This window comes from Cyprinodon tularosa, unplaced genomic scaffold (assembly GCF_016077235.1).
Source record: "Cyprinodon tularosa strain WSP-4 unplaced genomic scaffold, ASM1607723v1 ctg467, whole genome shotgun sequence".
Classification (NCBI taxonomy): domain Eukaryota; kingdom Metazoa; phylum Chordata; class Actinopteri; order Cyprinodontiformes; family Cyprinodontidae; genus Cyprinodon; species Cyprinodon tularosa.
This window is the reverse complement of record NW_024039193.1, coordinates 1642921-1670656: the sequence shown is the minus strand read 5'-3', so window position 1 is coordinate 1670656 and position 27736 is coordinate 1642921. Positions and strand designations below refer to the sequence as shown.

The 27736-nt window shown below is 40.8% G+C and overlaps 1 protein-coding gene across 3 annotated transcripts in view; it reads left to right on the top strand.

Annotated features, from left to right (window-relative positions):
• LOC119794055 (aryl hydrocarbon receptor-like) overlaps positions 1 to 26870 on the top strand; it is a 57744-nt gene extending 30874 nt beyond the window's left edge. For 2 of the 3 annotated variants that reach the window (XM_038301383.1, XM_038301385.1), the window contains exons 3-11: positions 11795 to 11892; positions 14372 to 14461; positions 15102 to 15216; positions 15485 to 15612; positions 15687 to 15889; positions 16290 to 16399; positions 19024 to 19165; positions 19255 to 20839; positions 26483 to 26870. In XM_038301383.1, the coding sequence (XP_038157311.1) occupies positions 11795 to 11892; positions 14372 to 14461; positions 15102 to 15216; positions 15485 to 15612; positions 15687 to 15889; positions 16290 to 16399; positions 19024 to 19165; positions 19255 to 20839; positions 26483 to 26587 (2576 nt within the window). In that variant the 3' untranslated portion in view covers positions 26588 to 26870. The remainder of the gene's footprint in view (positions 1 to 11794; positions 11893 to 14371; positions 14462 to 15101; positions 15217 to 15484; positions 15613 to 15686; positions 15890 to 16289; positions 16400 to 19023; positions 19166 to 19254; positions 20840 to 26482) is intronic. The other variant, XM_038301384.1, reaches the window with a different exon arrangement.
• The last annotated feature ends 866 nt before the right edge of the window (positions 26871 to 27736 follow it).

Sequence of the window (27736 nt, the reverse complement as noted above, 5' to 3'; positions counted from 1 at the left end):
TCAATCTCACATTGAGGAAATTTACCTCTGCATTTAATTCATCCCATTGGAAGAGCAGTGGACTGCCATCGTGGGGCGCCTGGGAGGCAGTGTGGGGTTAAGGGTCTTGCTCAGACACCCAGAGAGGCAGTCTGTGGGAGTGGGGCTCAAACTCAGATCATCAGGATTTCAAGCACAATGCCCTAACCACTAGGCCACCACTCCCCCTATTGATTGCTGACATGTTCCTCAACAACATCTCTGTCTGATATAAGCTGGTGTTTGAGCTGAGAGAGGTTGATTCCCTCCTCCAGGAAGGTTTGCATGAGACGTCTTGTTTTGGGGTCATTGGGGACCAGTTTAAGTCTGGAAATTATAATTCCTGCAAATTCCTTGATTGTGTTTGTGAATGTTTTAACTGAAGAGAAAGAGAAATGCCCATTGTTTTTGTTTTTTTCAGAGACTTGTAGCGAAGCAGCTATTGTTTACATAAGTGATTTTCAAATTTGAGCCATCGGTCCCCTAGGGGGCGCTAGGGGGGCCTCTGAAAATTGGGTGGACATTATTGAAAACAAAATAAAAAAATCTCCTCAGTAGTCGTGTGTCAGTTAGAGGAATGTGACCGACCCTCTGTTGTTGTTGGACTCTTTGCACCGCTGCCCTTCCAGCACAGTAACTGTCTGCAGTTTAGGGGTAGTTGAGTTTAAAAACCATTTCCTCTCTCTGAATTCACCACAAAATATTTTCTTCTAAAGAACAAAAATACCAAAGTTGACTTTTAAATGGTTTAGCAGCATTCAGTGTGTGGCGCCATATATATGCTTCTGATTCCTGATCCAGTTCCCCCAAAATTCTCTCTCTGGTTCATGGTGTTGGTTAGCTGTGTACAGTCATTTTCTCTCCCAAAATGCTTCACTGCTGCTGAGAGTGGGAATAGGAAGAGTCAAAATAGCAGGAAAAAGCAGAAAGGACATGGAAACAGCCTTAATCAGTAAAAAAAATAAAAATAAAAAGTTTTTGTCGTGATCACTGAGTCTGGGAGCGGCCATTTTTGCCCAAATATAGTAACACCTCCCTCCTACCATCATCCAGCAGTGACGTCACGGTGCGGTAAGCCTGGCGCCATTCTCCCCGCTTTACAAGCAGAATCAATGGGAACTACTAGACACATCTGCAATCAACAACAATTATTGAAGATTTCCAGAGGACTTCACCATTGAAATTCACCAGAGCTATAGTGAAACTGACAATTCCCACGTGCATGGCAGCTGGATGGTGGAATACATCCGGTGAAAGTGAAAAAAAAAGTTATCTCACCTTTCTGATTCCTGATCCTCCACGGACGGGTTGGTCGTTGGATTGCCAACTTGAAGAGGGAGGATTTGCCATCGAACTTCTGGCCAGAGAAAAAACCCGTAATATGTAGCCAACATTTGGAAGAAGAATGTTTTCAAGATGACTTGGATAATAGCACGTTGTGGCAAACACCAGATACAGCACTGGGACTTGATCAACAGCCAGATACCGCACTGTGACGTCACAAACCAGTAGGTGGCAGTAGTGCTCTTTTACAAACATAGATGCCTCCAGTAAAGCACATTCAATAGAAAATTACTCTTAATTAAAAACATTTATCATTATTGAACAGTATGGAATAATTTTGTATTTAAAGTACTTTCACAAATTTGAATTCTGAATATGAGCGGACTTTTCCTTTTCTGTTTTTTTTTTGTCATTTAAAATTAAAAGCTCTTTTTTTTTTTTTTTATAAAAGCTGCTTTATTGTTCTCTTAGACAGTAGTAATGGAATCTCACTTTTAGTGAGTAGTCCTACCAAAAACATATTCATCACTTAGTTTATTTGTGTAAAGACATTCTAATAAATCAAGTTCCAGGGAAGTATGCAGATTTATTTAGCCAGACCATCCATAAAAAAACCTCAATATTTATCGAACGAGCAAAATCGTTAAAGTTTCCTTTTGTCTACTTTTTTAATTGAATAGAAAAATGTAGCTGAAGTATAGAAAAGTTGCCAGAAGTTTTGAAAACCCAGACGTAAGCATGTAATTCGGATTTAGCTGAACAAAATGTTAGAAAAGCTGTTTCCCAGCAGGGATCTGTTTCATGAGTATTTATTCAGTTCAGCTCTGTTTCAGTCCATGATCTTTGGTCGATTTTTTAATTATATTTTTCTTCTATGTGATCATTCAGGGTTGGCAGGGTATTTTTCCATGATTTCCTACCAGATTCTGCCCAACCCATTTGTGTGTTTTACTATCAAACTGTTTACAGACACAAGCCTCAGAACATCTTGATTTAACTCAGGCTGTTAACTATATTATATTTGAAGCTCCTATGATCTTTGCCATCATGTCACTCTGTGTTTCCCCTGGGTTTAAGGAAAGGGGGGCGGGGGTGGCAGCAGAAACAAAGAAAAGACCCTTTAAGGAATCTTGTTAACCCTGACATCCGATTTTTTGTGTGCATTTCTTTACTTATAAAAGTAGTTGGTATGAAACAAAACAGAAAACTGTTTCCAGATGACCAAAAATCCCACAATGCAGTGTTGTTTTTACGCCTCATTTTCAAACCCAAAGGTTTGTCTTTATATTTATTTTTACCTTTATGTTTTTTTTTTAAGTGACTACCTCATAAAGTTCATCCACAAAGCACCGATCCAAGCAATGCTGGTGTTTGGAGTTATTTCAAAGTTTCTCATTGGCTACCAGATGATTGTAGATTTCAGAAGAAACAGGAACAGGTTGAATCCTATTAACATTGTGGGAGAAGATGTGAATGTGGGTGACAAGTAGAAATACCTTGATGTTCACTTGGACAACAACTGTGCAGTTGTCTTCAAGAAGGGAAAGAGAAGATTTTACTTTCAAGGGAAGCTTAGTTCCTTCAGTGTTTTCAGCAAAATGCTGCATATCTTCTATAAGTCTGTTGTGAAGAGTATGATCTCTTCTGCCATCATCTGCAGGGGTAACAGTATTAAAAATTCAATAAAGAAGGCATGCTCTGTTGTAGAAACTCCTCTAGAATGTCTGGAGATAATTTCACAAAGAAGAATTCTACATAAAGTGAAAAACATTATGGATAGCAGGGAGCATCCTCGTCAGAAGAGTTTTGAACAACAGAGTGTCTTCAGTAAAAGGCTTCTCCAGAACCGGTGCAAGACAGACCGCCGCAGAAGATCCTTGCTGCCTACAGCTCTCTACATCTACAACAATTGTTTAAAAAATAAATAATGCATTGCTGCAACATTTAGTTTTCCCTTGGGATTAAAAAAGTCCGGTCATATTCAGAGTTCAAACTTCTGAGAGTACTTAAAATATGAAATTATTACATGCTGTTAAATAAATTTTACGTGTTTTTAATTTAGAGTAATTTTCATGTGAATGTGCTTTACTGGAGGCATCCATGTTTGTCAAAGAACACTACTGCCACCTACTGGTTTGTGGCGTCACGGTGCGGTATCGGCTGTTGATCAAGTCCCAGTGCTGTATCTGGTGTTTGTCACAACGCGCTATTATCCAAGTCATCTTGAAAACATTCTTCTTCCAAATGTTGGCTACATATTACGGGTTTTTTTCTCTGGCCAGAAGTTCGATGGCAAATCCTCCCTCTTCAAGTTGGCAATCCAACGACGAACCCGTTTGGGTGGGTCATGAATCGTAAAGGTGAAATAACTAAATTCTTTTCACTTTTACCCGATGTATTCCAACATCCAGCTGCCATGCACGTGGGCATTGTCATTTTCACTATAGCTCTGGTGAATTTCAGTGGTGAAGTCCTCTGGAAATCTTCAATAATTGTTGTTGATTGCAGATTTGTCTAGTAGTTCCCATTGATTTTGCTTGTAAAATGACGTGACGTCACTGCCGGAAGATGGCAGGAGGGAGGGGTTACTATATTTGTGCAAAAATGGCCGCTCCCAGAGTCAGTGATTGTGACCAAAATTATTATTTTAATTTTTTTACTGATTAATGCTAAATTCATTAAATGACCACGATCGTATTAGTTTTAGGTATAGATAATGATCAATTGATTATTTCTTGCTGACCAGACTTTTCCTTTAATAAAGTATTTTTGTTTGTCATTTTACATGCCTCACCTGTCAGTGAGCCCTACGGTAGCTGTGGATACAGTTTAGCTTCAGTGGGAGCATGAATGGGTGAATCTCTGAATGCAGTCTGTAGTAATTGGGAGTTCCTTGGCTTGAAAAGGTAATAAATAAGTTCAGGTCATTCCTAGTTACCTTAGGAAGCAGCAGGCCCTTTATCATGAATTAGTTACAAGGTGGGGCTGCACTGTGCCTAAGTTAGCATTTCCTGATATGATGTGCATATGCATTTCTCTAACCATGGAATGCACAAGAATTGAGCTTGTGTGTATGTCAAGTTTTTGTTGTGATGTTGATTTTTTCCCTCAGTAATGCTCCACTTGAAAGAGCCCAGTCAGCAAGGAACAACTCAGAACAAGGATTTCCCCTTTTTGTTTTTTATTGAAATTTGTTTTCTTGATTTGATTGGTGAAGGGGTCATTCGGACATTCAGGTTGAAAACCAGTTGCGTTTGACGGTGAACTGAGGGATTTTAGTTTTCTTGGTTTGGCTTGTTTCTTCAAACTTTTGCTCTCAACAAACATTCCTCCTTTGTCCTCCACAGCATTTATTGAACTGGTTTTCAAGATGGCCGTTTAACAGGAAGTTCCTCCCCTTGACAGGAAGTTGGTTGGAGTGCTTCGCTGGGGATGTTGCAAAATGTAAATGATTGCCCCCTGCAGGTCTGCCTGAAGATTTGTTTTGTTTATGTAAGTGAATGAAAGAGGTTCTGTTTGCTGTTTTTGTTGTGCTTTTTGTCAGTTGGCGTGACAGTGTATGTCCATTAATGTGGAAGTAATGTTAGCAACATTAGTGGTTAGAGGAGGACCAACAAGGCGTGAGGTGAGGGGAGGAGAACATGCTCCTCTGGCCTTTTCTGGTTTGAGCCCACATGAAAAAAATAAATAAATCATCAAGCCAGGTTTTAACTGAAGCCCAAAACTAACACGCACTTTTTAAGATGAAAAGGTTTGATTTCCAGGTCATGAATGTTTTGAATGATATGACATACATTCCAAAGAAGTTGGTTTAACAGGAAAAAAAAGAATACATATGCAAATAAACCCAACTAACCAATCGGGGGGGGATATGGCATTGTGATGTGCCTCCCTCACCTTTTGGTAAAACTGTTTATTTAAGTGCAGCAGGCAAAGGCTTCAGCTGTTGGTCTTAAACATAAATCATCCTTTTTCTATCAAAACATCAGTCAAGGATGGGTGTTCAAGTGGGGACGTGTCTAGAATTCCAGATAAAGATCTTATAAATCTGCAGGTAAAAGAAAAAGGTTTACAGAGAGGAGCAGACATAAGCTGTGGGGGGATGTGACTCCCGGAGCAGATAATCAAACATTATGGTGCTCCCTAAGAGCAACGGTCTGATGGCCTCATAGCGTGACTCTCAGGCAGCTCTGGTTGTTTTGGAAAGCCTGTGGCTCAGCGCTGCTGACATATTTGTGTGACGCTGTTAGAAATCAGAGAAGAATGTGGAGTAACTTTCCAAGACTGTTAAAAACATTCAGGGCCTGTTAGCAATCAGGGTTGCCATGGTAAATCCACAGCATGTGCTTCACTTTGATATGATTCAGTATTATGGATATCCGGTTCATGCCAACAAACTGCTGTGCACGTGATGAAAGCAGAGCAGAGCCTGGGACGAGATCAGGGCGAATGCGAGGAGGCCTGGATGCTAATGGACCTGTTGATCAGAGGCTGCTTCTCAGCTCAGCATCGTTACATGTGAGCAGGGACACCGTTTCGTAAGGATCCATCAGGGCTCGTCTTTCACTATATCGTGAGAGTACGTAGCAACCATTGGGACACAGATTTAATCATGTTTTCTATTTATTCTCAAATTTCCATTCTTTGGAAGATTTACTCTTAGTCCGTCCAGCTTCAGACCGTAGCCCTACATTTCCTCTCAAACTCTCTGTTGCAGTTCGACTCTTCCAGAAAAGCTTTGTTTGTTTATGCACTCAACCAGAATCAGCTGTTGCCCAGGATCAGAACCCCGGAAGCTGCAGTACCGTCAGGGTTCAGATGGATTCGGCTCCCAAAAGAATAGCTCGGAGCGGTAATTACAGCACACTGCTGCCAACATCTCAGATCAGACTTGTGGGGGGCTAAATTTAGAAAGTGGAGTTGGTGGTTGGGGCCTCAAAGGGTCGATGATTTCCTTCCGCTGAGAGCTGGAAGTGCCTGCAGACTGATAAAAATCAAGGCTAACGCAGCAAACAAAATACTACTTTCCTTATCTCTGGTTCCATTTCCACGATGCTGAGCGGTCCCAAGAAGATGACCACAGAACAAGAGCTAAAATGTAGGAAAACTACATTTTCTGTAGCTTTAGCCATCATAAAGCTACAGATAAACATGGCTCTACATTATTTATTACGATATCAGCTGAAAGTGAATGAATATAGAAACGTGGCAGCAGAAGAAGCCAAAGTTCAGAAGCAGATAAAAGTGCTGCTTTTTATCATCCTGCATGAAGTTCCGTTACTGTGGTAAAGATTAAGCATGAGCTGCCATGACAGTTGGGGAATAACTTGGAGCAAAATTATTTGCATACAGGTTTACATGATATTATAGTAATAAATTAAAAATTGAAGAATTTGTATATAATTTGATTGCATGCTTCAATCTTAAACAAAAAAGCGGGAATAATCAAAACTGCTGAGATCTCACATGCTCGTGATGCTGATCTCAAATCAGTTTCAGATAAACACAATAAAGGACAGAGGTTAAACTTTAACTTAAGTCTGAGCTAACTGACGTGTTTAAGAGAAGATAACAACTGTAAGATATTCAGCAGAAGGACACTGGGTCAGATTGTTCCCTGATGCTCGACCCCGAACGGCTCCACTCCAGAGTACAGGCTCAACAAAACAAACCTCTTTCACCAGATCCAAGAAAAACACAACCTGTGCTGATTTTCTAAGAGAGAGAAACATCAGAAGGTTAGAGTACAGCTGCGTATTTGCTATTTTCACCTAATATCAGAACAGCTTTGTGCCACAAAGGGGAGAAACCCCAGGCTGATCTATTCCTTGGAAAGCATCGACGGCAAGTGCCAGAAGCAGACATGAACATTGGTTACACTCATAATGGAAAGAGGAGGTCTGGCTGGAGGATCTGCTGCTGCAGCTCCTACTGACTGCTAGCGTTGCCTCCATGCACATCTGCGTGCGAACAGAGATCTCTGCTCAGGATCTACTGGAACTAAATGTTTTTGAATCAAGATAATATTCCCCTACGCATTGCTGGCATGCATTATATTACTTCTCCGGATCAAGCAGACTCCCAGCCTATGACTGCATTTCCTCTTATCCCCGCCTTGTTTTAATGCTTTTACCTCTACACTATTTGTAGATTTTTTATTATTGTTATTTAGAAGTGAAAAGTTGGTGGTTTGCTTTCACTTGGCTGAGTCTTCCTTCTCTGTTCTTCTGCCCTAGAAGTCTGCTTTGCAATTTTATCAATTGCAGAATGAGCCATTTTCCCATAACAGGAAGTTACAGCTGGGTGCTGCAAAGGGGCCTCTGTTGGTGTCATGTTACACTGGGTTCTGCAGGAAGATCACCACTGTATAATAGGTTGTTTTTTGTTCAGTCTGTCTAGTAGCAAGAGCTTCAACTACCTGTTGTTCTGGGGTTCTCGGGTTTCTTAGGATTAAAGTCTGATGAGGGCAGCTTAGTCTAAGCCCTAGCTTTAAACAAACCCAGATGTTAGTTTCTGCATGAGAAATTGCAGTAGAAAACATGAATGGGTTTCATTTTAAATCCAGATAGGATGACCGGCTACGGTGCTGACAGCAGCTGCTCCTACCTCCAGACATGTTGATAAGCTCAGATGCTGATGTGTGAAGTAATGGCTAAAGTGCTTCTTTCCAAATCCTTGCACAACAACATGGATGGATTTAATACCTGAGCAGAATATAAATGAGGTTTTTATGAGGTCAGAACATCCAAACATTTCTCCACGATACTGTTAAAGGAAAAGTCCGGACAGCAAGAAATAATCATTGGATCATTATTTATACCGAAAACTAATACGTTTGCGGTGATTTAATGAATTTAGCGTTAATCAGTAAAAAAATAAAAGTAATAATTTTAATTGCGAACACTGATTCTGTAGTAATCCCTCCCTCCGGCCATCTTCCGGCAGTGACATCACGGTGCGGTAAGCCTAGCGCCATTCTCTCTGCTTTACAAGCAAAATCAATGGGAACTACTAGACACATCTACAATCTACAATTATTTATGATTTCGACTTTCGAAATCATAAATAATTTCAGACTTCACCATTGATATTCAATGCCCATGTGCATGGCAGTTTGATGTTGTGACACATCGTGTAAAAGTGAAAAAAAACATTAGGTATTTCACCTTTCCAATTCCTGACAATACCCATGTAATATATTGAGTAAAAGTGGGAAAAAAATGTATTTCACCTTTCTGATTCCTGATCTTCCAATGACGGGTTCGTCGTTGGATTGGCAACTTGAAGAGGGAGGATTTGCCATCGAACTTCTGGCTAGAGAAAAAACACGTAATATGTAGCCAACATTTGGAAGAAGAATGTTTTCAAGATGACTTGGATAATAGCGCGTTGTGACAAACACCAGATACAGAACTGGGACTTGATCAACAGCTGATACCGCACCGTGACGTCACAAACCAGTAGGTGGCAGTAGTGTTCTTTGACAAACATGGATGCCTCCAGTAAAGCACAATCAAATGAAAATTACTCTTAATTAAAAACACTCACCTATTGAACAGTATGTAATAATTTCATATTTAAAGTACTTTCAGAAGTTTGTATTTTGAATATGAGCGGACTTTTCCTTTAACATGTGCAGTGGTCCCTCAGACTGGTGGTTGAGGTGTTCTCAGTTTGGCGTAACGGAGTGTTTGTGTTTGAGGAGGAGCTAATGGAGGCCCCTTCCCTCCTTAGAGAAGTTGCGTGACTAGCCAGGAAGGCCTCTCGGGGAGAAGCCACATCCTGGGGTCTTCCTGTAGTGGCGTCCAGATAAGGGAAACTCTCATTGGCTGTTACTTACGAACTACCCAAGGACAGATACAGAAAGCTATGTGTGGGTTTGTGTGTTTGTTCTATTTCTGTATGTGTGTTGTGGATACAGATGCTGGCAGATCTGTTTTCCTACCGTTAGAAACCTGCGCAGAGCTCAGCCAGGCCTGCTTTGATGTTTCTGCTCCACTAACATCTTCCAACCTCTAGAATATCGAGGGAATGCAGACACACCAGTTGCTCACAAGGACGTTAACAATCTGCAAAACATGGTAGGGGGTGTACAGGTGGACTCAGATAAACTCTTTAAAGCTGAGCAGCAGGCAACAGCAGAGGAATCAGGTACACATGCTCATTATGCCAGAATGTGCATGTGTCAGAGCGACGGGAAAAGTCATGGACATGATGCAACATGCAGAGCTGCTGGAGAAAAATCTGTGAGAAGTGACTCTAGTTTTGAGGTGTTTCATACACCGCCTGCAGAAGACGCCAGGCCAAACCCAAAGCAAACACTTGAATGGTAGTCATGCATGCGCTGGCAGGTTAGGAGTTAACTTTAAACAAGCTCTCTGATAACAGTGCCGCCAGTAATCCTTTCTTTTTTTTTTTACAACAGCAGTAGTAGTCCATGAGGGCTTTGTTCTCCCTCCATGTGCTCCGATGTTCGCCATTCTCTGTCAACTGGATTTTAATGTGATCCAGTTGTTCTCAGGGCTGATAAAAAACGATAGAACCATCAGAATATTTCATTTCAGGGCAAAACATTAAATAATCAGCAGAGATGGGAAGTAACGAAGTACAAATATTTGGTTACTGTACTCAAGTAGATTTTTCTGATATTTTTACTTTACTACTTATTTTTATCGCGACTTTTTACTTCTACTCCTTACATTTTTACACAAATATCTGTACTTTCTACTCCTTACATTTTAAAAAATTGTCTCGTTACTTTAGTGTTGAATCATTTCAATGGAGTTACCGTTATTATTTTTCACGTCATCAATACCAAATTCAATCTAATTGGATGGGAATCTACGTTGCATTTGACGCACCACTACAAGATGAACGCATGTATCGGCCAATAACAATACTTGGACAATAATATCAGCAAGTCGATGTATGAGTCTGACTTGTTTCAACATACATGTATAATATTGATTGCTGAAACCCTCTGAAATCACAGCAGCTCACATGTTGCTGACAAGTCAGGAGGGTTTTACTTCCTTTTTTAATAACTATATTCACTTACTCTACCCCCACACTAACGACCAGACAGACCATCTGCCCAATTCATTGACTGGTTTACCACCAAATGCAATTAATGCACAAAATACATGCTGTATTTCATTACATCATTTATACTTTGTTTACATCAACAATGTTTTTTTACTTCTATATAAATATTCTTAATCTCTGTCTGCCAAGTGGGTCTCTGTAAAGATTGGTTTTGTTTCATTATGACAATAAAACAAAGATGTCAAGTGAATAAGTATAAATATTTTGTTATATACTTAAGTTGCTTTTTTCTTTATCTGTACTTTGCCTGAGTATTTCTATTTTTTTTATTTTTCCTCAGTACAGAAATAACTTTACTTCTCTCTCCTTAAAGGTATTGTGGAGGATTTCCAACAATTAAAATTTTTCTATTTTTTGAAAGACTCTCCATTGTAAAAAAAAAAAAATGCACATGCACAACCCTGTACCCGCTCCTGTGAGGTGCGAGAGTGTGCCCGAGCCCGTTTCTCCTGGTGTATGCTCTGTTTAAAAGTTGCTGTTGTCATAGCTCATACAAGCTTACTGAGTCTGAACGTCCACCCTAAATTCCTATATAGAGCAGGGACTTTAATAGTGGACTTTATAGTGAACTCAGTTAACTATGGTCACTGCTTTTTGCTCTCCGTAGGTCACGTAACTCCTCCTGCCTGCGCCATCTTTGTTAATAGACAGCCGGCTGCTGTGACATAAAATTCCTTAATGCTTTGCAAGGACAGCTTGGAAATTGAAAATTGTCCGATAGCGATATTGATCGATATGATATTAGCACAAATCGCTTTTATTAGATTTTTTATACTCTGTTAGAAAAGTACAATTGTAGAAAAGGCTTGATGAAGCAATATTACTGAAACAGGGAACAAAGGCAAGAAAAATAAAGGTTTTAAACAAATTTACCATGTAAAATGACACATTAAGTTACAGAAACTTTTAATAAAAGCAGAGATTTTAGATGTGGGCCAATAAAAATATTATAAGATAATTATAAATAATCTAAATAATAATCTAAATAATATATTTTTTTGCCTTATATCAAACTGATATAAATATCAAACAGGGATAACCCCAGCTAATATCAGAGCTCTAAAAATATTTAACTGCTTTAGGCAGGATTTCTGTTCGAAGTTAGAAGAGTTTTTAAAAGTTATTTTCATAATTTAAAGCAAAAGCTTCACTTTTGATTATTTGAGACCTCTGCAATGTAGATGGTCGATTCTGTGCTTTAACAGTCCTCACCATGTTTAGACCTGAAACAAAACTAATCCTACGGTCTGCTTGGAGTAAAGCTTAAATGCAGCATATTAATGCAAACACATTTCCTTTTCCTGTAATTTTTTATGTGCTTAGCTTCGGTTTTAATCAGCTGCAGGATACTTAATCTTATCAATTCTGTGTTTTCCCTCCTGCATAGCCTCAATGAAGAACAATAACAACAGTCGGGTTTCTCCTGGAGTGAACGGCCAGAATATGGAATCCCCTGGCTTTTCTGAAGGAGAGTTGCTGCTCCAGGTGAGAAATTGGATAAAATCTCTGGAACTTTTAAATTAAGTGAAATTTTAGTTGTTTATTATTATTATTTGACTTTAAAACTCATCCATCCAAAAAAAAATTAAAAAATTAATCCATCCCTCCATCTTCTCCCGCTTATTCCATCATTGTCACAGTTGGGCCAGTGCCAATCTCTGGCAGTCTGTGGCATAAGGCGGGTACACCCTGGACAGGTCGTCAGTTTATTGCAGGGCAACACAGAGACACATATACCCCTTTCCCACTGGCCGAAAAAACATTTAAACCCAGGAACAATCGGTTCTTAGTGGCAGTGGGAACAGCTCTGATGGGCATGCTGTAAACCAGATCTAGTATGTAAATTAGGTCGACCCCCTAATTTAGGTAATACCATTGAGCGCAACATACGCATGTCAACACACCACAGCAGACGCATCTGATCTAACAAGCCAAAACAAATCTGTTTATATTGGATTAACATAGTGCAGCACTGGTGAGAGAGATTGGGACAGATAAATGATAAAGAACACTTTCTACACCCTGGCTTCCTTCTCTGTTGCTCCAGCTTTTTATTGTCATTACACTGTCACAATTACAGAGCAACAAAAGCTTTTTACCCATATTTCTTTTCAAATAGCTTAAGCTTAATCAGATTGGAGGAATTATGAACCTTTTCTACAGACTTTCATCAGATTGTCTTACACATAAATAAGCTTTGATCTTAACCACATGGACCTGACTGGCTGTAAGTTTGAGAACGACTGAATTTCACCCACAGTTTAAAAGGATGTTGCATATTTATAGTTATTGCAAAAACATAAGAGCCAGCTTTGATCACAATAAAATGTTAAGCAATTATATCTAGTCTGTTTGGAATGAACCCCGCAAAAAAAAAACACTATCACCATAGCCTTCATTGTTAGATTGTTTGTCACATGTCATATGCCATGTTAATCGATATTATTGCTTATCAGATGTTTTCCTGATGTGATCCACATCCTCTCCTCAGTATTTCCACCATATATGGCCCTTAGTAAATAATGCCCCTGACCCACGTCATGTTATTTGATCTAGCTGCAATTTTGCATGTGCAATTATTTATATTGGCAAATTACAGCTCTGAACTAATTGCAGTTTCTGATTTACAGGTGGTTGAACCAAGTCAGAAATAGAGCCTTTTGAATAATAAGCAGGGATTTGGGTTTTTGTATTTGAAAGGAAGCACAACACAGGAGACTTTGGATGAAATGAAACTACAGATAATTGCACATGCAAAATTTCAGCTATATCAACAACTAGAAGTGGGACAGGGGCATTAACTATTTAACTCCCCTCGTAAAGTTTTCTACCACCATACTTTACAGTCCGTTCAGGACAATGTCCAGTTGCACATAAGGCAAAAAGTTCAGCTTCGGTTTTCATTTCATTTTATTCAGGGGTTTAAAAAAAGTCTCTTTTTTTTTCTCTGAGCTTTCTGCTCATAGACTAGTTGTACTCATCACATGCTGCTCTCACCCATTAGGCATGTGTTTACACGTGTCCATAAAGGCAACAGGAGATAGTGATGGTGTAACTGTAGCAGCAGCTGCCGGTTTATGTAGGTATACAAACAGAAGGCAGTAGGACTGGTTTCTCTTTGTCCAGAAAGAAGCCTGTTCCAAAATACTGAAATGTAAAATTATGCAGAGATTCCTAATGCTATGTTTGCTAAATCATTAATACTGTTTGGTCCAGATTAATAGCCATCTATTCAATTCAATTCAGTTTATTTATATAGTGCCAAATTCACAATACGTCATCTCAAGGCACTTTACAGTTCAACCAGATCATACAGTCAAATTGATTCAAAGTTTTCTATCTAAGGAAAACCAGTTGATTGCATCGACTCATTGACTCAAATACAATCCCTCACACTAAGCATGCTTGTAGCAACAGTGGAGAGGAAAAACTCCCTTTTAACAGGAAGAAACCTCCAGCAGAACCAGGCTCAGTGTGAGCGGCCATCTGCTGAGGCCAACTGGGGTTCAAGGAGACAGAAGCAGAGATACAAAAAGCAGCTGTAAAGGCGGCCCCGTCAAGGAAACACACAGCCAGGCAGACGAGCTCTGAGCCAGCTCCCATGCCAGAGGACGAAGAGAGCACATCCAGTTAGTCACGGTCAGAGAAACAGGACTACACTGGAAAACAGGTCAATCTCCAGCATCTATAAACAAGGGTGTTGATGGAAGCAGCACAGCTTATGTTTCTCTCCAGGATGGCGTCACAGCCAAACAGGAACAGACGAGGCAAAGCTACTATGACAAAAAGCAGAGAGAGCAGAACGTTAATCTACACAATTCTAATATTTTAGCCTTTAAAGCAGGCTGACAATATGTTTTAGTTACGTCCTATGTTCCTATGTCCCTGTGTCAGCAGAGATCTAGCTGACTTGTGGAGATGCTCTTCATCCTCATCAGCTTTTGTGTTTGTGTTTACTGTCCAGGCGCTGAACGGCTTTGTGTTTGTGGTCACATCTGAGGGAATGGTGTTCTATGTCTCTCCTACCATCAAGGAATACCTGGGCTTCCATCAGGTAGGCGAGCCACCGAGTCTAAATATGGTTATACTAACAAGACTTAATGAAAGATACTAATGAGATTAAACAAAAATATACAGGAGTTTTAATTAAGAATCCTAAGAATAAGAATAAAAAAAAGGTTGAAACAAAAAGGTATTCAACTGTTATTCAAATAAGTCTAGACTCTGGAAAGAGCAAATCAATCAGAGAGGAGCAATTAGATGTTCTGGAAAGAGCTCGTCCTTCAGTTTATCAGCAGATTTTTGATTTGAAACTTTTAGCTAGTTTTGGAATTGAAAGCTTAAACATTCAGAGCAAAGAAAGTCAAAACTAAGCTTTGAAAAAAAAAAATAATATATATATATATATATATATACATATATATATCTATGTGTATATATATACATATATAGATATATATATATATATAGATATATATCTATATATATATATATCTATATATATATATATATGTATGTATAGATATATATATCTATATATCTATATATATATATATATTTATATATATTTTTTTTTTTTCAAAGCCTAGTTTTGACTTTCTTTGCTCTGAATGTTTATCGGTTATATATCGGTCGAATGGCTGACCTTGAGGAGCAAGCTGAGGGTGATATGTTGTTGTCCTTTCTCCCATTAGTCTGATGTGGTCCACCAGAGTGTGTTTGAGCTCATCCACACCGATGACCGAGCCATGTTCAGAGAGCAGCTCCATTTTGCTTTAAATCCTACCCCGGTTGCCTCGGATGCAGAATGTAAGTGTTTTCTACAGTCTCTACTGTTGTCCGTCTAAAGAGGCCCACGCTGGCTGCAGATTGTTTAGAACACAGAACTTAAGTCTTCAAGCTTGGACAACAGAGTCCAGAGTTTTTTTTTTTGTTTAGTTTTTTGGAGTACATAGAACTGTTATTTTTAAATGTTGCATGGTTGATTTCTTATCTGCTGAACATGAAGTTTGGTTCCACATGTATCAGCTTAGCCTTCATCCTGTTGCATCATGTGTTGATGTTTGTTCCTGCTCAGTCTCGCAGGGCTGTAGTAAAGCAGTCATGTACAACCCAGAGCAGCTCCCCCCTGACAGCTCATCTTTCCTGGAGCGAAGCTTTGTGTGCCGCTTCCGATGTCTCTTGGACAACTCCTCCGGCTTCCTGGTTTGTGCAAACTTCATTTGGGATGCTGAAGAATATTAAATCCTGCATTTAACACCGAGGCTCTCTTGAAACAGGCACTGAAGTTCCATGGGCGGCTAAAGTATCTCCACGGTCAGAACCTTTCCAGGGACATCGAGACTTCTAAAAAGGTTCAGCTGACTCTGTTTGCCATCGCCATCCCCGTTCAGCCTCCCTCCATCGTGGAGATCAGAGCCAAGATGCTTCTTTTCCAAACAAAGCACAAGCTGGACTTCACACCCACAGGCGTGGACAGCAGGTCTGACATAACATCACAACACATATTTTGTATTTACTTTGGTTCCTAGAACAGAATAATCAAAACCAGAGATAACTGTGATTAGAGAGTTTTTTTTTAGCTTCTATGATCTCCAAAGTCGGTCCTCGAGGAACACTGTCCTGAAGGTTTTAGAGGTTTCCCTGTTCCAGCACAGCTGATTTTCATTGATAGCTGATTAGCAGAGTTGCTGAACTGCAATCATCACAATTAGCTGTGCTAACGCTGAGAAACCTCTAAAACCTGCAGGACAGTGGCCATTGAGGACCGATTTTGGGATGCCTGCAGTAAAACATTGGTGAACATGAAGAGCATCTGAACGTCCTTGACTCGGATCCACCAGCACTGACTTGGCTTTGACTTTTCTTGGTTGCCTCTTCAGGGGGAAGATCATTCTGGGTTACACTGAGGCTGAACTGTGTATGAGAGGCTCCGGCTACCAGTTCATCCATGCTGGTGATATGATGCACTGTGCTGACAACCACATACGCAGTAAGTTCTCTCCTCACATGATTTCTTATGATTGCATTACAAACCAACGTCAGGTGATGACACCGGTGTTAATTCAAACACCGAATAAACAAAAGTTTACAAAGAATTCATGTGCCTCAACCTTCTGCTGCCATGTATCTGTCTTTAAAGGAATAGTACACCCAAAACATGATTAGCCTTCATTTTCTACTCACCCCCATGCTGAACAACACTCTGGAGTGCTTTTTTGATATTTCAAATGCATCTGGAGATCTGGGAGGCTTCTTGCTGTCTGCTGACATTCAAATAATGGAGGTCCATGGTGCCCGAGACAGAAAGGTCCATAAAAGTCCACAAAAAACGTGTCAATATTCCTCCATACTGCTCGTCCAATGTATTCCAAGTGTGCTGAGTGGCTCAGGACACTTGTGAAAAAACGTGTGACTGACAGTTACATTGATAGTTGTTAGAATTAAGCTGAAATGAGGCCATCATGCTTATTAGTAATGAGCTAATGGCCTCCCTCCCTATTTAACAAAGATGTAAGAAATCTGTCTGCTTCAGGACCTCGAATTTAGCATTTAGCTGCCACGCCTTAAGATCCAATCAAGCACATACATTGCTGCTCCTCCATCGGCTATTCATTGTTAATTTGTTTATAGATCATTATTTTTTGTATAAATTGACACTTGTGTAACATTTATCAATGTGTCAGTTTTTGAAATTTAAAAAGATTTTCCAAAAATGTCGACAGCACATGTGTGGAATATGTGTCTAATGTTGAAAAAAATGTACATCAGCATTGGCCTTAAAAAAAAATCTATCATTGGTAGGTATTTGAGTAAGAGCAATGAACACAAGTTATTTTGACAGTTACAATGGCGCCCATCCTGCACCTCATAGTCTCTAATCTCACAAACACTCAAGCAAGTGCGTAAACACTCCCACTAGCAGACAGAGATTGCAGCTTTTGAATGTAGGGATAGAGTGTCTATAGGGAAACCCCTACATCCATGCTAAGGGGGCAACCCCATGGCTGCACAAGGATCATCAAAGTCCCACTGGATCAATAAGAAATGAGTATGAGTGAGCTGCCGGTGGACTGGTGGTGCCCTCTGCAGGTCAGGAGGATTGGTTACTGGTAATCTGTTGTAAGAGGCCGGCCATCTGTTTTAGTTGTCGGTTGGTGTTGCCCTGCTGCTCAGAGAGGCTTCAGAGAGCAGATTCGTAGGATTTAATTTGATGTTGTTGATCAGAGAGAGTTCCCCTGAGAACGTCGGTTGGGTCTGTTTGTCCTGAGGCCTCTGTAATTATTTTAGGTAAATATCTAACTCATATGTAGAAAAACGTTTAAAACGTTTATTTAACCTAATTTTGTAAATTAACAGCAATCCAGCATCAGATTTGTAGATGGTTTGATAAGGTTATTTACCATAAAGGTTGCTTGCAGGTATGTGTCGAAATGTCAGCAAGGGAATAATAATAATGATGAGGATCCAGGAAGTTAGTTAAACCTATTTTTTTGAAGCAGCTTTGGAAAACCCACAAGGGCTTGAAACAGGAACCTGAGAGTAACAGAATAATGTTGGCTCCTGTCATGATTTTAAAGGTGATCTGTGGGAGGTGGCAGGTATCAATTCAAGAGCAAAACTTAGGGTCCTGCCAGCCAGAGTTTGAAACCAGGAAATAATCTTGATACTTGAATGTTGGAGCAGTTTCCAAAGGTTTTAACAGCAGACATATCTGAGCATCTGGAGAAAAGAACCAGAGGAGGATAAAAAGGTTTGTTTTCGTCTTAGAAACAGGGAAGGAGATAACAGTAGCTTAAAGTTTACTGCCTGGAAAAAACCCTCAGGTGTTGAAAGGCTGGTAGCAGGCTCCTTATGAACACCATTACTGGACGAGGTTGATGGGATTGACCTGCGCAATCAACCATGACCTTACCAAAGTCCCCTGGTGGTGAATATGAGAATATGCATAGCAAAGAGGAGACAGTCCTGGAATCTGCCACAACCTCAGTTATTAAACAGGATTAAAAAAAGGAGAAAGAGGTGGATGGGGAAGAGATGAAAGAAGAAAAATGCTCTTAAAAGCCATAAAAGACCTGAGGCCAGGCAAAGGTCCCCCTCCCAGCAAACATCCACCTTAAAGATACAGCCAAAGGTACAATGGATCAGAGGAGCATATTCAAAGCATATGTATGTCAAATTGGCCTAGTTAAAGTTCATCCCAGAATTCACATTGATGTCTAAAATGTGAACATTGCAGACCTTGACCTAGAATGGGCAGCAACCTTAGGGTCAAAGATGATTTTTTATTTTTTTATTTCAGCTTCACGATGTGAAAATCTGAATGAAATATTTCCCAAAAAACCTTCGGTCTGCAGTGAAAGGTCACCATCAAAACAGTAGACTTAAGGGCCTCCGTATTGATCATGTACCCCCCCCCCCCACTTTGTGTTGGTCTGACACAGAATATTGCAAATAAATCGGTTCATGTTCGACCACAGGGATGAGAGTTTATGAGGTCATCTGTGATCATTTCCCTTTTTTGAAGCTTCTGTGGTTAAATGATAGACTCACACGAGTGGAGAATCATAACCATTTCAATAACTGAAATTCTGTGTTTTTTTTGTAACAATGCAGTGATTAAAACAGGAGAGAGCGGGCTGACTGTATTCAGACTTCTCAGCAAATCCAATGGCTGGCTGTGGGTCAACTCTAACGCCAAGCTCATCTACAAAGGAGGAAGGCCTGACTTTATCATTGCCTTCCAGAAGGCTTTGACGTGAGTGGACCTCTAAACCCAGACCAAACTAGCTGTAAGTAGATTCCATCGTATGGTTGATGCATTGTTCTCTGGCTCCTCTCTTTCAGCAACGCAGAGGGGGAGGAGTATCTGCGGCAGCGACAACTCCAGCTCCCCTTCACCTGCAACACAGGAGAGGCCATCCTCTACAACACAGAGTCCAGCATGGACATCTCCCAACTTCAGTACAACAAGATGTCCCAGGGTGAGGGAGCCAAGAAGGACGTGTTCCCCAAGTCTCTGCTGGACTGCTTCCTAAGACAAGAGGAGTCTTTCTACACCCAGAAAGTGGATACCCCCCTCCCCATAGACCAGATGTTCATGGACAGCCACGCCCTGGTCAGTTTTGCCAGCAATGGGTGGCAAGAGAATAACTCCCCACCGGCTGAGCCTGTGCTGGTGAAGGAAGAAGCCAAGCAGTCGGTGGCAGCCGTGATCGACAGCCTGGAGAAACTGACACAAAGCAGAGAATTTGAGGAAGTTTTGGGAAATCTGGAGGTAGATGATGCTGAGATGATGGAGTTGGAAAACTGCTTTAAGAGAGTACACCAGGAGGAGGATCCACAGAGGAGCGCTGAGTCCGATCTGGACAACTTCATTACTGATGAGATTGTAGACTTTATTGACTCTGTATTTAAGGAGAGGGGGGAGGAGTGCTTCAGCAGCCTCACTGCCAGCTGCCTTAAAGAGGTGAACAGCTTCTCATCCCCTGAACTGTGTGAGCAACAGCTGTTTCCCACTCAGAGTCCCACATGTTCCTACTCACCAGTAAACAGCCACTTCACACACCTTGGAGAAACCGTTGGCGGAGCCGCGATTGTAGGGCAAGGCCCAGCCGAGTCTGCTCCAATGGTGAGCGGGAAGCAGAAACTCTCCCATCAGGGGACTCATGCTGACAGCAGCCTGTCTGCTCTTCAGCAGCTGCAGCTTCATGACATTTTCAGCCCTACCATTGAGCTTCCTCAGCTCACTATGCCCAACATCTCAGGCAACAACGCCTTCCCCACTATGCAGGCCTGTCATCAGGGTTCCTTAGGACCAGTGAGCTCCTCTCAGGGTGGTTCTGTTCAGACCCAGCAGATGCTACAAGGCTCAGCTCAACAGTTGAGCAGCACAGCATCTGGTGTAGAGAACGTTCTGCCAGCCATGATCCCCTTTGACAGCTTCCCCTCCTCTAACACCTCCGACCTTTCTGTTGGTTATCCTCCAGAGCTCCTTCAGAAGAGCATGATGTTGGAAAACCACAACGCTTCTTTTCAGCAGTGGCCTCAAACCCAGCGGCAGAATGAACATAACATGATGCATCTATTCCAGAACCAACTGTTCCCAGGTGCCGGTGTCACCAAACTGAACAACATTGAGCAGAGGGGCCTGGCAGGCAACCAGAGCAGCTGTATGTTCCAGCAGCACTTCTCCTCCCGCCCAGCAGGGCGAGGTCCTCTTTCTCACTCTGGACCTCCGGACCTCAGCGGGGTCAATGTGTCTCTGCATCAGAGTCATCACCAAGGTTCCGGCTACACCCAGTGGAGCAGCAGTGAGTCTCCAGTGGGCTCCTCAGCCACCATCAGCCCTCTGACTGTGGCCCCCAGCATGGCCCCTCCAGAGGAGTCCTGCAACGTGCAGCAATACCTGGACTGCAGAATAAAAGCGAAGGTAAACAGTCGCACTCAGAGACATCAGTCAAACATGAGTCCCTAAACGAGAAGAATCAGAGAACATAATGTTTATTCGTTGATCAACTACACCTTAAAGGTATAATGGAGAATTTTCCAATTTTTGATAAGATCTGCCCTCTCCAATTAAAAAAAATGGACAACCATGTACCCACTCCAAGGGAAACTCTTATTAAACGCTTGGTTTACTTTCCAAAAGCAATTCCACCACGTCGGATTCACCAACGGTAAGTGAAAATGGGGATAAGCATGAAGGATGGCCAATTAGGATGACCACTTATTTTGATGACCCACTTGGAAAAAGAACATCCTTCAATATACCTTGGAAATTCACAGGTCTCATTCTCTACCATTCAGTGTTGTTTTTTGACAGCCATCTTAGATTTATTCTTAATTTTCGTCTGCAGTCTTTACCAGACTGACAGCTATTGCCTAGACACTACAATTGCTGGAGACACAATGCTGCCGTGCAGTTCAACGTTGATGCATGATGAATTTAAATGAAAATTTGTATGAATTTATGCCCTACTTTATACACGCAGATCTAGTTCAACACATCATATTGATCAATATAGCAGACAGACAAGCTAACCAAATTTACAATTAGTGGTACCAACTTGAGCTCTGTTCTTTGATATTGATGCATAACTGCACATGAATAAAGTTTGATTCATGCTTGACCCATTTTAGCATCCATCAGCTTCCATGCAGCTGCTGCACTGCCTGAGTTTTCCACACCTAGGAAAATCTGGAACTAAGCAGAAACGTTGTTCATAAATATCATCATAATCAACAGCTTGCAAACACCTCTCGGCCAGAAATTGTGGTCACTCCTGGATGAGACAAAGGAGCATTGAAAATGATGGAAACAACAGTGGTTTCTACTTCTGTTTGGAGTGTGAGGTTGCAACCTGCAGCGGGGAAAAGCCACATGGAGCATAAAATGCTGCAAACGCTGTGTTGGCTACGTTTTGCAAGAATAAACCAGGCACACAGATATGGCTATTATACAGGTGCTGGTCATAAAATTAGAATATCATGAAAAAGTAGATTGATTTCAGTAATTCCATTTAAAAAGTGAAACTTGTATATTATATTCATACATTACATACAAACTCATATATTTCAGATGTTTATTTTGTTTAATTTTGATGATTACAAATGACAACAAATGAAAATCTCAAATTCATCATATCAGAAAATTAGAATATTGTGAAAAGGTTCAAAATTGATGGCCCCTGGTGCCACACTCTAATCAGCTAATTAACTCAAACCACCTGCAAAAGCCTTTAAATGGTCTTTCAGTCTAGTTCTATAGGCTACACAATCATGGGGAAGACTGCTGACTTGACAGTTGTCCAAAAGACGACCATCGACACCTTGCACAAGGAGGGCAAGACACAAAAGGTCATCGCTAAAGAGGCTGGCTGTTCACAGAGCTCAGTGTCCAAGCACATTAATAGAGAGGCGAAGGGAAGGAAAAGATGTGGTCGAAAAAAGTGTACAAGCAAGAGAGATAACCGCACCCTGGAGAGGATTGTGAAACAAAACCCATTCAAAAATGTGGGGGAGATTCACAAAGAGTGGACTGCAGCTGGAGTGAGTGCTTCAAGAACCACCACACACAGACGTATGAAAGACATGGGTTTCTGCTGTCGCATTCCTTGTGTCAAGCCACTCTTGAACCACAGACAGCGTCAGAAGCGTCTTGCCTGGGCTAAAGAGAAACAGGACTGGACTGCTGGTGAGTGGTCCAAAGTCATGTTCTCTGATGAAAGTAAATTTTGCATTTCCTTTGGAAATCAAGGTCCCAGAGTCTGGAGGAAAAGAAGAGAGGCACTTCATCCACGTTGCTTGAAGTCCAGTGTAAAGTTTCAACAGTCAGTGATGGTTTGGGGTGCCATGTCATCTGCTGGTGTTGGTCCATTGTGTTTTCTGAGGTCCAGGGTCAACGCAGCCACATACCAGGAAGTTTTAGAGCACTTCATGCTTCCTGCAGCTGACCAACTTTTTGGAGATGCAGATTTCATTTTCCAACAGGACTTGGCACCTGCACACAGTGCCAAAGCTACCAGTACCTGGTTGAAGGACCATGGTATCCCTGTTCTTAATTGGCCAGCAAACTCTCCTGACCTTAACCCCATAGAAAATCTATGGGGTATTGTGAAGAAGAAGATGCAATACACCAGACCCAACAATTCAGAAGAGCTAAAAGCCACTATTAGAGCAACCTGGGCTATCATAACACCTGAGCAGTGCCACAGACTGATCGACTCCATGCCACGCCGCATTGCTGCAGTAATACAGGCCAAAGGAGGCCCAACTAAATACTGAGTGCTGTACATGCTCATACTTTTCATGTTCATACTTTTCAGTTGGCCAACATTTCTATAAATCCTTTGTTTTTATTGGTCTTCAGTAATATTCTAATTTTCTGATATGATGAATTTGAGATTTTCATTTGTTGTCATTTGTAATCATCAAAATTAAACAAAATAAACATCTGAAATATATGAGTTTGTATGTAATGTATGAATATAATATACAAGTTTCACTTTTTAAATGGAATTACTGAAATCAATCTACTTTTTCATGATATTCTAATTTTATGACCAGCACCTGTATACAAAGCTTTGAAATTTTGCTTATTATTTTAGAAAGGGGTAAAACAATCAACAGTGCAGCGTGTTGCATTATAGTAAGTCAGCTCTGTCACTTTTTTGTTGGCATCTTGACATATGAAACTGATTAACAGCTGTCCGTGAAAGTCATCTCTTATAAGGTTTGATTAATTAATCCTTCAATCTCCATAGTGACTTATTAAATTACTCCATTTTCCACAATTATTTTCCTATCTCAGAACCCGATTGGTCTCTGCAAAATCGGTTGTGTTCTCTAATGCTGCATCAGGGCGGTGTAATGACAAGCAATAAGAAATCAGCTACATTTTTTGGATTTTTACATATTTTATTTATCCTTGACAGAAACAGACACAATCATGTAAAACAAATTAATTTAATACAAAAATGAAAAAAAAAATTGCTGAGAGGCCTACCCCCCTGAACTTGCACAGACAACTTACACACTAGAGGTGGGCGGATCGATCCCAGGATCGATACTATCGATACCAACGCTGGTATTTATATTGAACAATATTCGTTTAACAAGATCGATACTTTTTATCCTCTCTCGCGCGCGCTGACTGCTGCGGAGTCACCAGTTTCCCCATATGTGTAACAGCACTTTGCTCCCCCTCCCCTCTCCTACAGTCACATGGCTCAGCGGCGCCAGCCAATCAGCGCGCAGGCTTAGCTTGGCCTGCCCACTCAGCACTACGTCACACAGACAACCGCGCTGCCGGTTGCTGGGTGAGTGCTCACTCAGACTTGGATGGAGAGAGAGACCAAAGACCCGCCTCCAGCCTCAGACAGACATCTTTGACCCAAGCGTTTCAGTCCTCCAGAGAATATCCAGGTAGATAACAGTGGTCATCGTCTGCAGCACTTCATTATACATCATATATTACTCAGAAAGTGTAGTTAAGACCTTGAAAAAACCCAGTACATTTATCCCATTAAAAATTGTTAGCTAAAATAAGCTAACATTAGATAATCTCTTATTTATTCCACGATTGAGAACTTTATAGAAAAAAAGCAACAGGCAAGTGCAGCTTAAATGTAAAAAGTATCGGTATCGGTATCGATATCGGCGATACTTACCCAGTATTTACTTGGTATCGGATCGATTAAAAAATCCCGGTATCGCCCACCTCTATTACACACAACTTATGTGACGCCTCTGATCGACTGTATTCAACCTTACACTTGTGAAGACTTTAAAAACATGCAAAACAGATCAATGGGGAAGAGCAGAAAGATCTAGATGCACTAAGACAGCAGCTTCCCAACAGAACAAAGAAAGGCTAATATAAACTAGACCAATCAGGGTGCTACTTAAAACCAGGCTGAAGGGCGTGCTTTGATGGTGCAATGGTTAGCACACCCCACCCATGTGTGGAGGCCTTAGTCCTCGACACGTGCGACCTGGGTTTGAATCCGCCCTGTGGTTTTTTCCTGCTTGTCTCTCCCCCTCTCTCCTTGCTTTTGCCTATCCAATAACCATTGAGTCAAAATCACTAAACGTCTCAAAAGAAAGGGTATTTAGGTACCAGTCTATAGTTTTAAAGCACTGTGGGTACAAAACAACCGGAGGCCTGCCTGAAAATGAAAAATACGAAGGTAGAAAAATCTGTTAGAGGTGTTGATTCATCTGAACAACCCACTGGAGTGTCCCACAGAACAAGGTTATGAGATATTAAAAAGAAAATGTTATCCGTCAGCGATAGAAACATTATAAAAAAAACAAACCCCGAACAACTGTTAGGTGGGAAATCATCCAAACCAAACATTCAGAGAAAACAGAAAATTGTTAGAAATGACCAAAACCAAATCATCAAGAACAAACTCACATTCTCCACCATCAAACAGTGAAAGTAATGTCATGATCTGGCCTTGAATGGCTTCTTCTAGGATCAGCTCCCTAATCTTTATTCATTTTATAAAACAACACAGCTAAATCTTACTATTACTCTGCCCTCACCACTGCAACCAACCTTATGAGCACACTCATAACAAAGGTCCATTCAGGACCAGTTGAGTTAAAATGAATATTTTCAGGCTGTGGAACCCATAAGCAACCCATTGGGAGCCCTTCAAACTGGCCTGTTCCAGATTAGAACATTCATTCTCCAAACCAGCAGCGCTTTATGTTCCAAACCTTTGATACTCTACCTTAGTGGATGTGTGTAAAGCCCCTGTCACACCTTGACGATTTAGACCAGCATATCCCTGATGCATGAACAATCAGGTACGTTTGTATAAGCACGCTGGCACACGTCGACATACGGCAAGTACGTCGGGAAATTTTGAGCATGCTCGAAATTTTTTTGACGTTTGCCAGCATGTGCCGTATGTGGGCCATAAGTTACAGTTTAGTTATCAGATCATTGACATACGTTAAATGTAATTTACTCATAAGTCGTGGTGTCCGGCTTATCCAGAACCTATGAGTAACTTGTGAAAAACTTATCAAGAACTCCAAAGCATATTAACGTATCTGACGTGTTCCAGACGACCGCTGAACGTGTTTCTAACTTCCAGCTACTGTATAATGGTGTACTATCAGCGTTTTGGTATAAAAGGGGGTTCACAGGAGGAAATCGTCAGTTCTCCTCCAGACTTCATCCCTATTATAAAGATTCTTTTAGATTGTTTTAGAAGATTCTGGGACGTCAAGCGAACACTGGCTAAATCGGCAAGGTGTGACAGGGGCCTCAGATCCAGAACCCAAAAATGAAAAGCTGATCTCATCTCATACATTCATCTTTCACATCAAAACCATACACAGTTATTGCTTTTGGATGTATATCATAATGGAGACCCTCACCAAAAGGATGCAGATTTTTACCAGAGGAGCCTGAACAAAAGGCTGATTGTTTAGTTATAAAACAAAAAAGTTTCATCATTCTTTATCTCTAGCTGAATTCACAGATAATTCAGGTTATGACGTATTTGGATGTGTTTGCTGCTGTGCTCCTTTACTGACTCGTCTTTCGTTCTTTCAGCAGAGCAGCCAGTTCTCCGCTCTGGGGCGGGGAGGTTTCCTCGGTCCAGACGTCAACGAGTGGAGCCACGTCCTTCAGCCAAAGGAGGATACCAACTCAGTATAGTTTGCCTGTATCAGTGCTTATATACACTTCTTCTCTTGTACTAAGACCTCTTTTATATCCCTTTGTACAAGTAAACACTTGTTGTTCTCTCTGCTTGCCAGCTGTTGCTTTAGTGACCATATACAGTAGTAAGAATGAAGTATGAATTTCCAAAACGCGTTTACCAGGATGCAGACGGAGCCGACCAAAGATGTTTTTTTACAAGGGAACCCTGAGCTCCTCCCCACACATCTGAACCTGATGTTTTTTAAAGGAATCACTTTTTTTCTTAAAGAAAAACTCATCTGTGGAAAAAATACATTGATGTGCCTTCAGGTGACTAGGATATCAGAGGAAACCTGTAAATTTAGCAATGAAACCGTCAGACTGGTTGATTTAAGTTCATATTTATTTGTTTTTTTATGTTGTTTTCTATGTGCCTTTTTTTGGGTTTATTTGTTACATCAGAATGTCTGCTTTGGCTCTTGAAACCCCACTTGTGTCGAATGGATCCGTGTACCTTGATCTGTGTGCAGTATAGAGAAGTGCACTTTTTTGGGAAAATTATTTCACATTTTTTACGTGCGAGGACTCTCCTGCACCTTAGCAGCTGTATTTTTTGGCATAGATCCGCTCTGTGCCTCAACTTAAGTGACATATGCAGTCTCAAAATACAGATAAAACCTCAGTCACATCCAACAAGCTATCAACCAAAGCTGGACTCTGAATTTCCAGCTTCCACATCTGTTTTAATTCAAACCAAAAACTAATGAAAATCTGAAATCAGGTCTGATTCCTAAGGGCACTTAGTAAGTGGTCCAGCTGGAGAAAAGTTTGTGTGTTTTTTAAAAACATAATAAGGATAATTATTTGGGAAAAAAAAGAAAAATACAGGGGTCATCATAATCTAACTAAAGCTTTTATGTGTCAGATCATTTTCAAGTAAAAACTTTAACCTTAAATATGAAGAAAATCAGATTCTGCTTCCTCTCAATTAGTAAAAAACAAATAAAATGGAGAAGTTGTGCTTTAAAAACTTTATAACAGCCAAAGACTCCATTACCTCCACTTTAAACTTAAGAAATAGCTTGTTACATAAAAATAGGTTTTGCTGTTAGAATGAGCCAGGCTTCAGCTGCCGGACAGCTGGCCTCAAATGGAATACTTTGG